Here is a 14,868-nt window from a genome sequence, read left to right as displayed (position 1 = left end):
AGGATGATCTTAAAAGTTATTTAGCTACCTACTCTTCTTTCTCCTGACCAGATTTCTAGACTGTTGGACAAGATGCCATTGCTGATGCTAACACAAATTATAATTCCTACTCCTGCAGTTCTGACTTAATCTAATCACTCCCTAACCTGGCTCTACAAAAGTGATCCTGGCTCCAACTGGAAGCTTGCCATTAAATGGAGTACAGAATCGTGGGGGTGGTTATCTGCAAGCAGGCAATGAGCAGCTGTAGGAGCTTTGAGAACTGCTTACTTTGGCGGAGCAGCCACTGAGATTCATTTGTGTTTGCCCTTATCTGCTCAAGCATGTTGGAAAAGGGCAGTTTCCTAGGAGTTTATCTGCAGCGGAGGTGAGGAGTGATCCATAGCATGGTGGTTAGATAATGCTCTGAGTGAAGGTATGGCAGTACGTTGTTGAGCCAGTTAAGCTTTCACTTCCCTTCCAACTTGTTGCACTACACAAAGAACTGTTTAAAAATAAACTTTCATATATGTCATCAGCTGTATTGCTGCGATGGGGATTACCAATGGGTGTGGTAAAAAGCTGACCTGTATAAATGGATAATACAGCTATTGACAACACCCTGCTTGGCTCTCTGTGAACCTCTCTGCTGTAGGGTGACATAGGATTCTACTGCAGGATAAGCCTGTGTTTATCTTCTGGCCCCAAACAATTTTGCAGTGTGAAGATTAAAAAAATAATAATTGCAGTACGCATAATATGAACGTATGCTTTTCTGAGTTTCATACAACAGGGTTCTTGCTACAGTCTCTGTCAGTTTTATCATAATTATAAAGTAGGACAATTCAGAAACTAGATATGACCCAAATTAATACTTTTTATGAAAATAAGTCAGGCTACATAAATTAAGGAAAGAAAAACTTACTTTGCATGAAACTTCATCTCAGGTACTTCACTGTTGAAATAGGAATCTATGTTCCTCTCTGCTTTTGGAAGCAGACTGAAACAGGTAGAGGTACGTGGCCGTAGCTTAAAGTTATCACTTGCAAGGTCTTTTTCCTCTCTGGCAGAATACTTGCTCTGAAGCAGTGTCTCTGGATTGAGTGCTGTTTGCACAGTATCAGACTGTACTTGCTTTGCTTGTAACTTATTTCTCTCTCTTTTCACACTGTCTGCCATTCAGCAGGCCTGAATTTTGCCAGCATTATATCTTTATTGGATTGTGAAGAACTTGAGAGCAAACTGACCCCCCTGAGCCTCCTCCCACTACAAAATGTGGCAGAGTATTTATGACAAGCTTGTCTTTAAGATTTGAAGTCTGTGGTAGCGTGAGGTTTTGCTATCTTCAGTATCTTACTGGAATGTTCACTGACAGTTATTGATGACGATGACTCAGGATACTGCTTTGACTGGTTGGGTCAGTTTTTTTTAATTCTGAGTTTCTTTCTTTGACTCAATCTCCTATGCTTCTTTGAAAGGGTGTTATTAAGGCTTCTGAAAATGATTGGCTGCCATAAAATCTTTCTGGTTAAAGAATTTTCAGTGAAAAGGAGCATCATCACTAACTTGATTATTTATGGGGATCTTATTGGTTGGACTTTGTTGTTTTGGCTTTTCAAGTGTGTCAGCTGTTGCACAAAGTACAAAAAGTGGCAGCTTCTCTTTGTCACACTGGGACACTACTTGTTGAATTGCAACTTCCAGCAAAATATGAATTTTCACATTGCTCAATCTACTTAAAGACTGTAGGTTAATTTACAACAAATATTACAGTGAAACATTACTGTTGTGTATTTGAATTTTTTCACAGATTGTAGTATTGATTTTGCACAAACTCACCTGTCAGAGGTCCTGCTGAATTTGTTTGGACTTCTTCCAGTTTTGAAGTGTTTATAAAAGAATAGTCTGTTTTGTTGCTTAGTAAGGTTAGTATAGGCCATATCCAGGTATACTAGTGCTTCAGTTTCTGTGCTTCTGAGAGTATGTATTGTAATCTAAACTTGGCAAACTGAGCTGTTGTCAGTTGATGACTGGAATTCAGAGGAATTTTCTTTATATTGCTTATCTGAAATACACACTAAAAACAAGCAAGCATGACTTTCAGGATACATTTTTCCTTTTAAGAGAAAAGTGCAAAGACAAAACAATGTGGAGCAGTTCAACATGCAGCATAGTAGGTTGAAAATGTACACATGGCTTGGAGCTATTTTCATGTTCTCGTACTCCCTCTTGAGTAAAAAGAAAGCAATGGTTCTTTTTAAGCCATGATGGCCAAAACTGAAATGTTTTTTTGTTCTCATCATCTCCTTTTTAAAAGAACTTGTAACATAATGTTAGTTTTCTCTGCTATATCCCTATAATTAGTACAGCAGCTTACTCATGCTTATTTCACTTAGATAATCTTTCTGATGAAAACAATTTAAGCGACTTAATTTTCAATTGCATTTTCAGAATTCTTTGATAGTAGAATGGGTAGTGGTACTGATGTGATCCAGAGAGTTTCTCACATAGGTTGTGGGTTAACCTTGGTAGGCAGTTAAGCACCACACAGCTGCTTGCTCACTTCCCCCCCCTGCCAGTGGGACGGGGGACAGAATTGGAAGGGTAAAAATAAGAAAACTCCTCGGTTGAGATAATGACAATTTAATAAGTTTAAAAAAAAAAAAGAAAAACAAAACCAAGAAAAACAAGCAATGGAAAAAAAAAAAATAATTGCTTGCCACTAGCTGACCGATGCCCAGCCAATCCCCTGAGCAACGGCAGCCCCGGCAAACTTCCCTGCCAGCTTTTATTGCTAAGCTATGGCATGGGATATCCCTTTGGAAAGCTGTCCCAGCCGTGTCCCTCCCAACTGCTTGCCCACCCCAGCTTACTCGCTGGCAGGGCAGTGTGAGAACCAGAAAAGGCCTTGACACTGTGTAAGCACTGTTCAGTAATAGCTAAAACATCTGTGAGTTATCATCACTGTTTTCATCGCGAATCCAAAACATGGCACTATACGAGCTATTCTGAAGAAAATTAACTCTCTCTCAGCCAAAACCAGTATGCCTTTTTATTTATTTTTTAATTCCAGGAAGGATTGGCTTAATCTCTAATGAAGCTTCAGTCAGCATGCTTTTACACTTAACTGCCTCACTGCTAACAAAACCTTAGTGCATGTCCTCAACTAGGGATTTTGATATAAGTTTTGATAAAATTGTCATGTTTCACATTCTGATTAAGCTGCACACAAAGGCAATTCATTATGCAGGAGGATGTAATTTTAGTGTGAGATTGTCAAATGATCATGATGGGTAAGCGTAATGAGGTAATGGTGTCTTGTTACTACGCTGTATTATTATCTGATAGTTCTGTATATAACTAAACTGTGCTGCCACCTGAATGTGCTCTTTTTGAGCTTTCTAATTAACAAAATCTAAGTTACATTTAGTTGCCACTATAGATGTCTTGTGTTTACATCTTCTGTAATGTAGATGTCACTGTTTTTTTGGACATCAGAGCTTGTTTTGACCTTAAATCTCTGGAGGAGGGTACATTCTGTCACTGTGCAGTGACCTTCCCATCTCTTAAGAACTGTGCAAGCAGACAAAATATTCTGCCTTCTTATAACACAAATACTGTAATATTACTGTTGGGATAGATAGGGAATGAAACGAAGCTGTGGGAAGATAGTAGTTGGAGATCTGCTAAAACTAAACATGATTTTTTTTTTTAAAAAGCTAATGGGATTGTTACCTTTTGTACGTGTGCACACACATTAGACTGTATGTGAATTAACTGTCATAGAGCCCTTTGGTATTGGCGAGGTGCAGAGATTTGTATTTGAGCAAGCAGTTGTGGGACTGAGACAACTATTGCAAATATACAGACTAACAGCATTTGTAGCCTAGGAGGGCAAGTTGAATCTTTCCATTCTGTGTAAACTAGCTGCTTCTTTCAGTTCCTGGTTGACTTACTGAAACGGGGTATTTTTAGGTTTTAAGTGACACGTTAGCTTGCTTTTCTCTGAAAAAGTACACTAGCTAATCCTTGCTGCTGCTGTGTCTTGATACTTGCTATTTAAGCTGGAAATTCCTTCAAATGTCTGTTTTCTTTCCTGTACAGCTGTCATATCTCATGTTTTCTTGTGTGGTGTTGACTCACTGTGGCTTCCTTTTTCAATTCTTGCTCAGTAAACGAACAAGAATTCTTGACAAATACTGTGTCTTTAAAAGAAAACACTACATACCAAAACGTAAATCTTTTCCCTTAACTGCTCTTGGATGCTGTGAACCCGCTTGTGCCCTTTCCAAATGGTGAAGGCTTTCTGTGCTCATGCTACGGAGAAGATGAGCTCGGTATAATCCATGGAATGGTTTCCAGTGAAAAAGCAGATAGCTTTCACTGAAGATAGCAGAACTGCAATTAAGTCCTTAGATATGCAGGGATTTAAAACAAATCCGCTTTAAACAGTGCATGTGGGAGAAGGAAAAGAAAACTAATGAAGCAATATTTTTCTTCTAGCTTTTTTCATTTTACACCTGTGAATTTTCTGCAATCCAAAGATGGCAGCAAATAAGCCTAAAGGACAGAATTCATTGGCTTTACACAAAGTCATCATGGTGGGAAGCGGTGGTGTAGGAAAATCTGCTTTAACACTACAGTTTATGTATGATGAGGTAAGAATCTGCACTAAAAATTATCTCAGGAGACGTCTGCTACATAGTGTTATTTAAGCATTCATTAGCACAGTTATTTCTGAAAAGATCTAAACGTATATGATACGGTATGAAAGTCAGCAATTGAACAAAAATATTTTTTGATATTAGTGATTTACCCTCTAGAGATACCTGTGAAGGTACAATTTCGCATTTTTTTCAGACTTCTAAGCAATTAAATGCTCTGTTATATTATATTTTGTCATTGTTTACTAGACCCATTAGAACTCATTTCGGTGTTGTAGCTCAAAGCTGCTTCACTTAGGTGAGTTGCATGATGCCTGAAATGATGACCAATTTTTTTCATGGTTTTTATGCTGCTGTTGAAGAGAGGAAAGAAAATCTGTTCCTTATTTCCTTACTTTTTTTTCAGTGAAGGTCATTCTTTTTGATTAAAAGGCAGAAGTTATGGCTTCAGTGTTCTTTAAAAATTGATACTAAATATATTCAAAGTCAGGACTGCCTGATAGCATAATGGAACACAGCCAGATGTGCTTGACCAGAAGCAGAGGCTTGGGTAGTGCACAGACATTGATGTTTTGCAGTTACCGCTAAAATGTCCTTGTAATGGCTGAAGAAAGCAAAAACCTATAAACTTGAGGCTGATGGAGAACCTGCTTCAGCTATGAATCATTTGAGTACTTCACATAGCCTAAATACATATGCTTACTTACTAGTTACTGTAACCATAAAAGATGTTTGTTATATCGTTATATGCAAATAGAAGCATTTGCCTTGTACAGGCATGATTTTATACCATGAAGGTTTTTTTTCTAGTTTGTTGAAGATTATGAGCCCACCAAAGCAGACAGCTATAGGAAAAAGGTGGTTCTGGATGGGGAAGAAGTCCAAATTGATATATTGGACACAGCAGGGCAGGAGGACTATGCTGCAATTAGAGACAACTACTTCCGAAGTGGAGAAGGCTTTCTTTGCGTCTTCTCTATTACAGAGCTGGAATCCTTTGCAGCAACTGCAGACTTCAGGTAAGTTACAAAGCAAGATAATTATTCTAATTACAGTGAGATAATTACAAGTGATTTTTTTTTTGTTTTTGTTTGGTAATATCCTTATGATAGTCCAGATTAGATGACAGCTCTTACTGTAGTCACATAATGTTTTGAACAGATGCCTAGCCGTGCCTTTGCTATCTGTACCACTTCAGATATCTTTGCTGCTGTGTTTCTGAATACCAAAAAGGCTATTGCCACAGAGCAGATACATAGCGACGTTCAGAAGGCTTCTGCCCTTTGTAAATCAGTGTTCCTTGACACTTGTGCTAAGAAGCAGTATTTGTGAGTAGGCATACTGCTATCCAAAGTAATGGATCTGAGAAAAATTGCTTATATACTGTATGGTTGCATGTAATGTATGTGCGATACTGCACACTCCCCAGAGTTGTCTTTTTTAGTTTTTGCTTCATATAGAGGATTATTTTGTGTTTCTCTTAACCTGTGAAACACCACCTGGAACAAAAGGGCAGCTGTAGCGTGTCCAGCTGGTTTATGCTAGAATACTTCATGGTTATGAAGATGACGTGGCTGGATTCCAGTTGAAAACTGTGCAGAAGAACCACATCTGGTGATGTCTGTCTGCGAAGTCGTAGGCGATGTGAAGTATGCGCATTGCATTCTGGGAGAGTGAAATGCATAGTACCAACAACAAATCTTTCTACCTCTTAAAGATTTTATGAACAACAGCGATGAGAAGTATCTTTGAATATTCTGTGGTAGCTATGTGTTTTGTGTAAAGGCCTGCTGTAAATGTGTCCCTTCAGTTTTGCTTGGATGGAATTTTTCTCTGTAAAAGATACTGATGTAATTTTTTTAATTTACAAGACAGAAGTTCTGCATAGCATTCACCCTTCCCATCAAAGTTAGTATTTTACTTAATAGGGAGCAATGTGGTAAATACAAAATTTGGGACCGGATCTTTCTGGTGTAGTAAAGATTTAACAGGATAGGGTTTTTTAAGATGCTTTTCAGGCATGCAGCATATTAAAACCCTTATAATGGTAAGAGACTATTGAACAGGTAGCAGTATATTACAGGTGTTTAATTTTGGTTGAGAGATAAAACCTATTTAAATCACACATCCCTGTATTAAAAAAAAGACAAGAGAGACCAGAAAAAAATTTTTACCAGTTCAAAGTATAGCGAAATAGGAGAGGAGAAAACCTTTGAGATAAAAGTAAGGAAACAAATATAAAAAGAAATTATCTGCATCCCACTGAAATAAGGCTTCTTGGAGATGCTGTCACAGTTCAACTTAATTAGCACTAAGTATCAGAATACATTTAATATCTCTGAGGGAGGAGGAAGAGGTATGGAGAGGGGAGAAAATGAGTGTTTCCTCTTCTGGTGTTTTGTTTTTTTTAATTTGTGTCTCTGTATGTGTGTGTGTGTGTCTTTTGAGAGGGAGGGAGAGGTAGGCCTTGATTGGTTTGCAGGCTTATGCTAGGTATTGTCAATCCTGGAGGACAATTTAGTATAGTTGAGCTCCTCTAGAGTGCAAAATGACCCATTCAAATCTGGTTTAAAATCCTGTTAATGCTTCCAAGTGCATGATCTTCTATGGTTCTAGAGGAAGTCCTGCTTTTCCAGCAAAGGTGAGTGTTGACAATATGCATGCTGAAACAGCAAAAATGGAAAAAAAAAATCCCTTCAGTTAAGAGATTAAAACTCTCCCCAATGCGAATCTGAAAGTGCCTTTCAAGTTGCCTTTGAAACTGTAGAAGCCTAAATGCTAAAATGTAACTCAGAAATCTTACATTCTTTCTGCTCTGTGTACAAGTAACCTGTATCTCTTGAAGGTACAATTAAAATACCTTTGGCATTGTTGAGCAGCCGGAGGGAATACTACTTAAGAGACAGATATGAAAGAAAATGACAAGAAGAATTTGCATGTTTGATTGTTTCCATGGAATTTTTCTCTGCTGGAATGGCAGAACTCCAACAGGAGAGCTGTTTACTGCTGTTCAATGCCTTCGATGGGGTTCCTGGTGTGCTCTGAAATGCCGTTGCTTCAAGTAATTTTTTTTTCAACAGAAAGCAGACCTGCAATGACTAAACTTTTAAATATTTGAAAGACAGTTTGATAAAATGTGGTCTTGCTTTGAGTAGAATTAGTCTGGCTCTAATGATTTTTTTAAGTTCTAGATTTCAAGCTGGCATATCATTAATTACATATTTCTAGTTTAGGAGATATTAGTCGTTAGAGAGGGCTCAAAGGAGAATATTGTCATCTGGATTGCTGTTAGATTAAGTCTTTACATGGTGAAATTGTTTGGCATCACCTGAACAATTAGAGTTGAAAGCTACTAGTTTTTAGCAGAAGTCATATTTGCACAGATACTGCAGTGACACGCTGAGTTTTCTGGCCACCCTTCCTAATTCACTGACTATTCAAACTACTTTTGGATAGCTGCAGACCCTATTAAAACATTTGCTCTGATATTTGTGAGGGGAGGAGGAATGTTGCTTTAATTACACCTCAGAGATGAATGTAGTCTTACAAGCTGCCTCGAATACATATTTGTTGGTTTAAAAAAAACTTACAGGCTATCTGCAGTTTCTCAGCCCTGTGAGTAGACTTCCTCCACAAGACTGCATGCTATTCAGAGCTTTTTATAACAGCAGGAGGATCCTGCTGTACACCAAATCTAGGCCCTTTAGAATATCAATTAATAAACTCTCTTCAGCTTCTCTCCATTCAACTTTAAATCTGGCAATAGGTTTCACCTCAGCCAGCAAAAGGAATTTGTTTCTTTGTGCTTTTTGTCAATCTTTCAGAAATTGCTCTGTGATAAAGGGCTACATTTCACTACTAACTTTATACTCCTTTCTGAGACAAAATAGAGAATATCCCTCTTCTGGGAAAAGTGTTCTTCCTGGTAGTTTTAATGCATTTCCAATTAGAAGAAAGCTTTTTTCAGTGTTGAAGACTTATGTACCAAACCATTTGTAGTACTGAGTTTTATTTACAACTTTAAATCCTTCATCCTAGCAGTTCAAACAGTAGAAGGGTCTGTCCTTAAGTCTGATGCATGTACAACTTGTATCTGTACCCTGGCTTATAACTGAATGAAGATTTCTGCAGAGACTGAATGTAGTTGAATTCAGAAAGATTCCTGAAAGGAAGAGATTTTTCTCTTGGTATGCTGTAGACCATTTTATCAGCTTTAAAAATGGTACATGCATTTTATTAGGGAAAAAATCAGGTGTAAAACTGAAGTTTGTGTAGCTTAAAAATGGCAATCACAAATACTAGTTGAGCCAATGATAAGGGCTCTCAAGTAACACCTTTAGTAAAAGGAATGACTCATTAATATAAATTCTCACCTAAACCAGTCCTGTTCTACTTTTTTAGTTTCTTACTGACTCACCTCTTTCCTTCCTGGAGGACTAGTTGTCTGTCTCTGTCTTCATTCTGTATAACGTCATAATGAGGTTTAAGATTTTACTGTTACATAAGCTTCATAAAAGGAATAAGTGGGTTTTTGCTGTAAGATGGAAGAGTGTTTAGTCCAAGTTCTTTTCGTGTTCTAAGAATAGTACTCCATGCAATGCTTAATTCTTCTTTTCCTTTTTTTTTTTCCTCCAGGGAGCAGATCTTAAGAGTAAAAGAAGATGAGAATGTTCCTTTTTTGCTAGTTGGTAACAAATCAGATTTGGAAGATAAAAGGCAAGTTTCTGTAGAGGAAGCAAAAAACAGAGCTGATCAGTGGAACGTTAACTATGTGGAAACTTCTGCAAAAACACGAGCTAATGTTGACAAGGTAATAACTGGCCTCTTAAAACAAAGAATCTCTCCATCAGTTTTTACTTTATACCTCTTTTCCATGGGTCATACTCTATATGTACATTATTTTAGCTTTTTTTTTTTGTGAAATTTGAATCAAATACTTTTCTCCCTTAGCTTGTGATGAGTGAGTGCATGACTAGGTGACTTCATGTAGAACAGTAAAAATGTTAGACATAAGTTTATCCCATCCCAAACTGCAAGGAGTCATTACACAAGAGATTATACAAGACCTTATTTCATTAAAAATTTCTCGAGGCAGCTATTTTGGCCTAGACTTCTTACTGTGTTTTCTATAACTAGAAGACAGTCTGCTTCTGAACAGTGAGGAATGCTGTCTGATCCTCAGCCAGAATAAAATAGCTTACAAAAGTAGGTAAGGGAGGGATTGGAGCCCCCCTCTACCCTCATCTAACTAGATGCCTGTTTTAAGTTGCTTCGATGAAGAATGGTTGAACCCTTTTAAGCTTTGAACAGCCTAGGAGTGTCTCGTGAGTTTTCAGGTTCAGAAGGTCATGAGATAAGAGACAGAGAATTTTTGTCTCCAAGAAGATGAATTATTGATTAGTTCTAAGTATTTCTGTCTTTTAAAGTTATAGCTGGACTTCTTGGAATACAGAATTCAGAATAACTTTCAGCCTTGTAAACTGCAAGAGTAACAGATGTGTGGCAAAAGAAATAAGTAGTTTAGTTCAATGTGCCAACATTTCCTTTCAGAGCTATTGACAGACTTGATCACACATTGAAAAATTCTCTAATGTAAATCCTTACGTATGAGCTGTCAATTGCAGCATGACAGCTGTAATGCGAGTTCTGTGTTGCAATAACTTAAACTTGACTGTTGTCCTCTGTCAGTTGTCTTCCTGAAGAAATTGATTGTTCGATATTACAGTAAGAACTTTATGCTGTTCTGTAGAGAAAATTAAGTCAATTAATGCAGCAGAACTCAGTCTCATTGTTGAATACAGCTTTGATTTTTTTTGTTACTATAAAAACTGTTATATCTTTTAGTTTTGGTGCATGATTGCAGTTAACATCCATCTATTAGTCATGTAGAAATTTCCAGCTCTTCAGAATCTACTTCACCATCCTTTAGCAGCTGGAAGAAAAAGTGTGTGTATATATATTTTAATAGCTCTCTAATCAAGAGCTTTTGCACACACATGGTAGGCTACTACAGAGCTCCAAGTTTCTTTTTGGAGCTGGTGGCATTATGAATCCAGATTAGCATGTATCATAATAGAATTAAGGTTTGATAGTCCACAAATGAGGCTTTGTTGGCACTAGTAAATACCAGGTATTCTTAGTTACTTAGAGCATCTGAAGCTATGAGGTTTGTTATGTGAACTTAATTTACTATTCTATAAGAAATCTGGCTTCTCTTAATTCCAGAATAGTGGGTTTGCTCAGCTGGGGGAAACACAGTCGGCTTCCGCTTGCTTTGGTAAAGGTGACCCACAAAGCATCTTCTCAGAAGGTTACATACCCCAGGCAGCTAAATACTCTACTACAGTATCAGTGCTTAAGCAAGTTGACAGTTCCATCATAGCATTTGCACAGATTTAAGTACAAGCAAGTACCTTAGTGCACATTTAGACATCTAAAGGCGATCTTATTTCTTGATGGAAATGTTTAGTTACATTGATTTTCCTCAAATCCTGTGTAATGAAGGTTGATGTTTTTACTGCGGTCAATACGACATTAGTGTCATTGCAAATAAAAACCTACTGAGCTCTGTAGAGGAGCTTTTCAGCCCCTGCGCTGTCCATGTTTCATGGAAATGGATCAAGTCCCCTAACATAGGTCTAGAGAACATCTCCTGAGAGAGAAAAGTATTAGAAATGCTCAACTGATTTGCTACAATAAAATTATAAAGATTAAATGATTATTTGCTGTAGCCTCCTGTGAGTCAAGTCAAGATCTGCTTTTCAAAAGAGAAGTAAAGTAGCTTGAACCAATCCAATCATAAAGCCTTAACTGACAGTATGATCTCTCTTAAGTCATTTGTGTATCTCCACCTTTGTCATTTTTGTTTCCTACTAAACCGCTTGATGAGAATGAAGTTCATATGTACTTTGAGATTGTAATATGGCAGTTGAGATTACCTGATCTAAAAAATTGTTTATGTAGTTGTATGATTGATAACTTTGCTTTAAAGGAAATGCTGATTTCCCGCCCCCCCATCACTTTGTGTTTAGACCTGCATCATGGGACATACTGACCACGAAATGTTCAGTGTATGCTACTGCTCCATTAATATGTTTCTAGAATTGGATGTTGCACTTTTTCAGCCTTTACAGCTCATCACTGAAAATACTCGAAACATAAACTGATTTCTTCGAGTGTCCTCAGTAAGATGTAGATAATACATTTTAAAAAATCTTGGCCAGTGATGAGACTCTTTGTTTCAACCCGTGTGGAAAATTGTCTGACAGGATTCATAAGCAAATATCAGAAGACAGGGGAATGTTATGGTGCCATGAAAGATGCAGGATTGCATCATGTGAACTTGGCCTTCAAAACCAGTGAAAGATTTAAAATCATAGAATCATAGAATAGTTTGGGTTAGAAGGGACCTCTAAAGGTCATCTAGTCCAACCCCCCTGCCATGGGCAGGGACATCTTCAACTAGATCAGGTTGCTTAGAGCCCCGTCCAACCTGACCTGGAATGTTTCCAGGGACGGAGCATCCACCACCTCTCTGGGCAACCTGTGCCAGTGCTTCACCACCCTCAGTGTAAAAGATTTCTTCCTTATGTCTAGTCTCAATCTACCCCCCTTTAGTTTAAAGCCATTCCCCCTTGTCCTGTCACAACAGGCCCAGCTAAGAAGTTTGCCGCCATCTTTTTTATAAGCCCCCTTTAAAGTTGTTGGATTATTATTTGTTTGCTCAAACTGGTTGCATATAATTGACTTATTCTAACCAACTGAAATGGATATCAGTGAAAGCTTAAATTAACTCATACGTCTGTGACTGTTTTTGCATTTACATTATTACATCTCTTCTTAGGTGTTTTTCGATTTAATGAGAGAAATTAGAGCCAGAAAAATGGAAGACAGCAAAGAAAAGAATGGAAAGAAGAAAAGAAAAAGCCTAGCGAAGAGGATCAGAGAAAGATGTTGCATTTTATAATCAAAACCCTGAGTTCCTTTCCTACCCTGACCATACTAATAAAAACCGTAATTTATAAGCATGCCATTGAAGGCTCAAGTGACTGAAATTACTCTAACATGTTGGAAATTGTAATGTACCACTAAAAGCATGAATTGGAGCTGCACTGAAAGTCAAATTCACTGAAAAAAAAAAAAATGATGTGGCTTCAAGAGAAGCAAAGTTCAGTCCATTTCATAATTGCCTACTTCTCACATTTCTTCTGAATGTAGTGTTTCTTAGGCAGTCTTTTCTTTAATAGTGAACAGAGGGGGGAAGTATTACTTCGTGGGTTCTTGTAAAGCATACTTTTTTATCACTGTAATTGTCAATTCATCTTGTCTTTTTTTGCCTTGAAAATTACAATTGTGAATGTGATACCTAACAAAGCGGTATGCAGTTGTTTCGCCGTGGAGTTATGCAAATTAGAAAAGAATAATGTATATGCGAACAGTTATGTCGGGGAAAATTATATGTGGTTCTGCATTACCTGATTAACCTAGAAGAGTGATGTAATCTTTTACATTGAAACATTTTGAATATGCCTTAATTTTAAAACCTAAACATAGCAGGTTGCTTAATCAAGGGTGTATTTTCAACTTTGTTGCATGGAGACTTTCCCTGCGCATCAGTGCGAGACTGCCCTCTCTGTGGAGTGCAGTTATGTGAATGATTTTGCTCACTAGCTGTCTGCTAGCAGTGTCTGGTCTTTAAATGTGTGCCATACTCTGGTATTGTGAATAATACAGAGCATATTCTGTCATCTGTAACTTGGTAAACAATACGGTATCTTAAAACAAAAAGGTCAGAATACATGTGAGACTGAAATCATAAGCCTATGGCACATCTAAGCCTGGAATGGTTGTTTAAAACTTAACGTGCTGATACCTTGAAACTTCCCTTTTGCGAGTAGATTTTTTGTCTAGATTTTCCTTGGGTTTTAACTCCCTGGAGTTGGGTGGAGTGGAGCTGATTCAGTAGTGCTGATGTGTTTTGAGTTAAGATGTTGTCCGGGAAATTCTGGTCTCATCAGTTAATTTCTTTTGTGTTCCTAATACTCAGCTATGGGAACATGGTGTGTTATGCTGAAGCTCTTTGCAGGTTTCGTACTGTTTAGTCTAGTTTATGTTGAGTTTCAAATGGGGAACATTGTAGCTACTTTTTCTAGTTAATGTTGATATTAAACAATCAAACATGCTTTACAGTACAGAAACATTTACCATGTGCATCCAAAATCCCCAAACAAAACATACTGCCTCAGTTGCTTCAGAACAGCAAGAATACTAGCACATGGTTAGTATGCTGCATCTTAACTAAAAATTTACCAGAATGTTTGAGGATTTTGGACTCCTCTGGGGTAAGGCAGGCTAGATAATTCCACAAAATGTTACACTTTTTATACATGTGTAAGCCTATAACTGACAGTTTAAAATGTGCTCGAGCAAACTAGATAACAAATATTTAACTTTCATGCTAACAGACATTTTAGGGACTCAAGTCTTAGAAGTTATATTTGTCATGTTAAATATTTATCAATAGGAATTTTGTATGTGCATTTAGTAGACTGCCAAGTGCAGAATTAAAGTTACTCATGTAACTATGGCAAATAAGCCAGTCTTCATCTTACTGTGTACTCATTTGGGTCTATTTAGCCAGGGAGTCTAACCACTAACGTTGTGACTTTGCTTTGGAACCTGTATACTGGGAACTGAGGTGTTATGAAGCCACTGGACACATGAAACTTGTCTTGGCTGATGCCTTATCCTGTCATTTTATTTGCTATTTGAGCCATTGAAAGATGAATAAACTTCCATTTTTTTTTAAATACTCGTGCGGTATTAATTGATAACTATATTATTGATAAACTTTGCTATAGCTGATGCCAGCTGTCAAGCAGTTAAACCTAAATAATCCAGAAGCCTTTTTTGTGTGTGTGAACAAAATTGTAGATTAAACCTAATTAGTCTGATAAAAAGCCACTTTGTAAAAGCTGAGACTATGCATGTGCTACCTTTTATCCAGAGCTAACTTACCCCTACTTGCTGTAAGAAAGAGTATCAGAAAACAGGCAAACAGGTAAGCTTGTTCCAGAAGTATTTTTCCATAAGAATGGAAAGTGAGATTTAAAAACCAACCAACCTACGTAAGTTTTTAAGTAATGGTAAAATAAAAATGCATTCTAAGTCATTTTCTTTTAGCACACTCAGGGGAACATAAGCATGCTTCCACAACCTGCAGGGA

At 37.4% G+C, this 14,868-nt stretch overlaps 1 protein-coding gene across 3 annotated transcripts in view; it reads left to right on the top strand.

Moving 5' to 3' along the window:
- RALA (RAS like proto-oncogene A) overlaps positions 1-14,452 on the top strand; it is a 29,042-nt gene extending 14,590 nt beyond the window's left edge. For all 3 annotated transcript variants that reach the window (XM_076330783.1, XM_076330784.1, XM_076330782.1), the window contains 4 exons: positions 4,483-4,637; positions 5,454-5,662; positions 9,279-9,453; positions 12,487-14,452. In XM_076330783.1, the coding sequence (XP_076186898.1) occupies positions 4,524-4,637; positions 5,454-5,662; positions 9,279-9,453; positions 12,487-12,609 (621 nt within the window). In that variant the 5' untranslated portion in view covers positions 4,483-4,523 and the 3' untranslated portion in view covers positions 12,610-14,452. The remainder of the gene's footprint in view (positions 1-4,482; positions 4,638-5,453; positions 5,663-9,278; positions 9,454-12,486) is intronic.
- The last annotated feature ends 416 nt before the right edge of the window (positions 14,453-14,868 follow it).

This window comes from Aptenodytes patagonicus, chromosome 2 (genome assembly GCF_965638725.1).
Source record: "Aptenodytes patagonicus chromosome 2, bAptPat1.pri.cur, whole genome shotgun sequence".
NCBI lineage: Eukaryota > Metazoa > Chordata > Aves > Sphenisciformes > Spheniscidae > Aptenodytes > Aptenodytes patagonicus.
The sequence above is the reverse complement of the archived record's forward strand: the minus strand, read 5'-3'. Positions and strand labels throughout refer to the sequence as shown.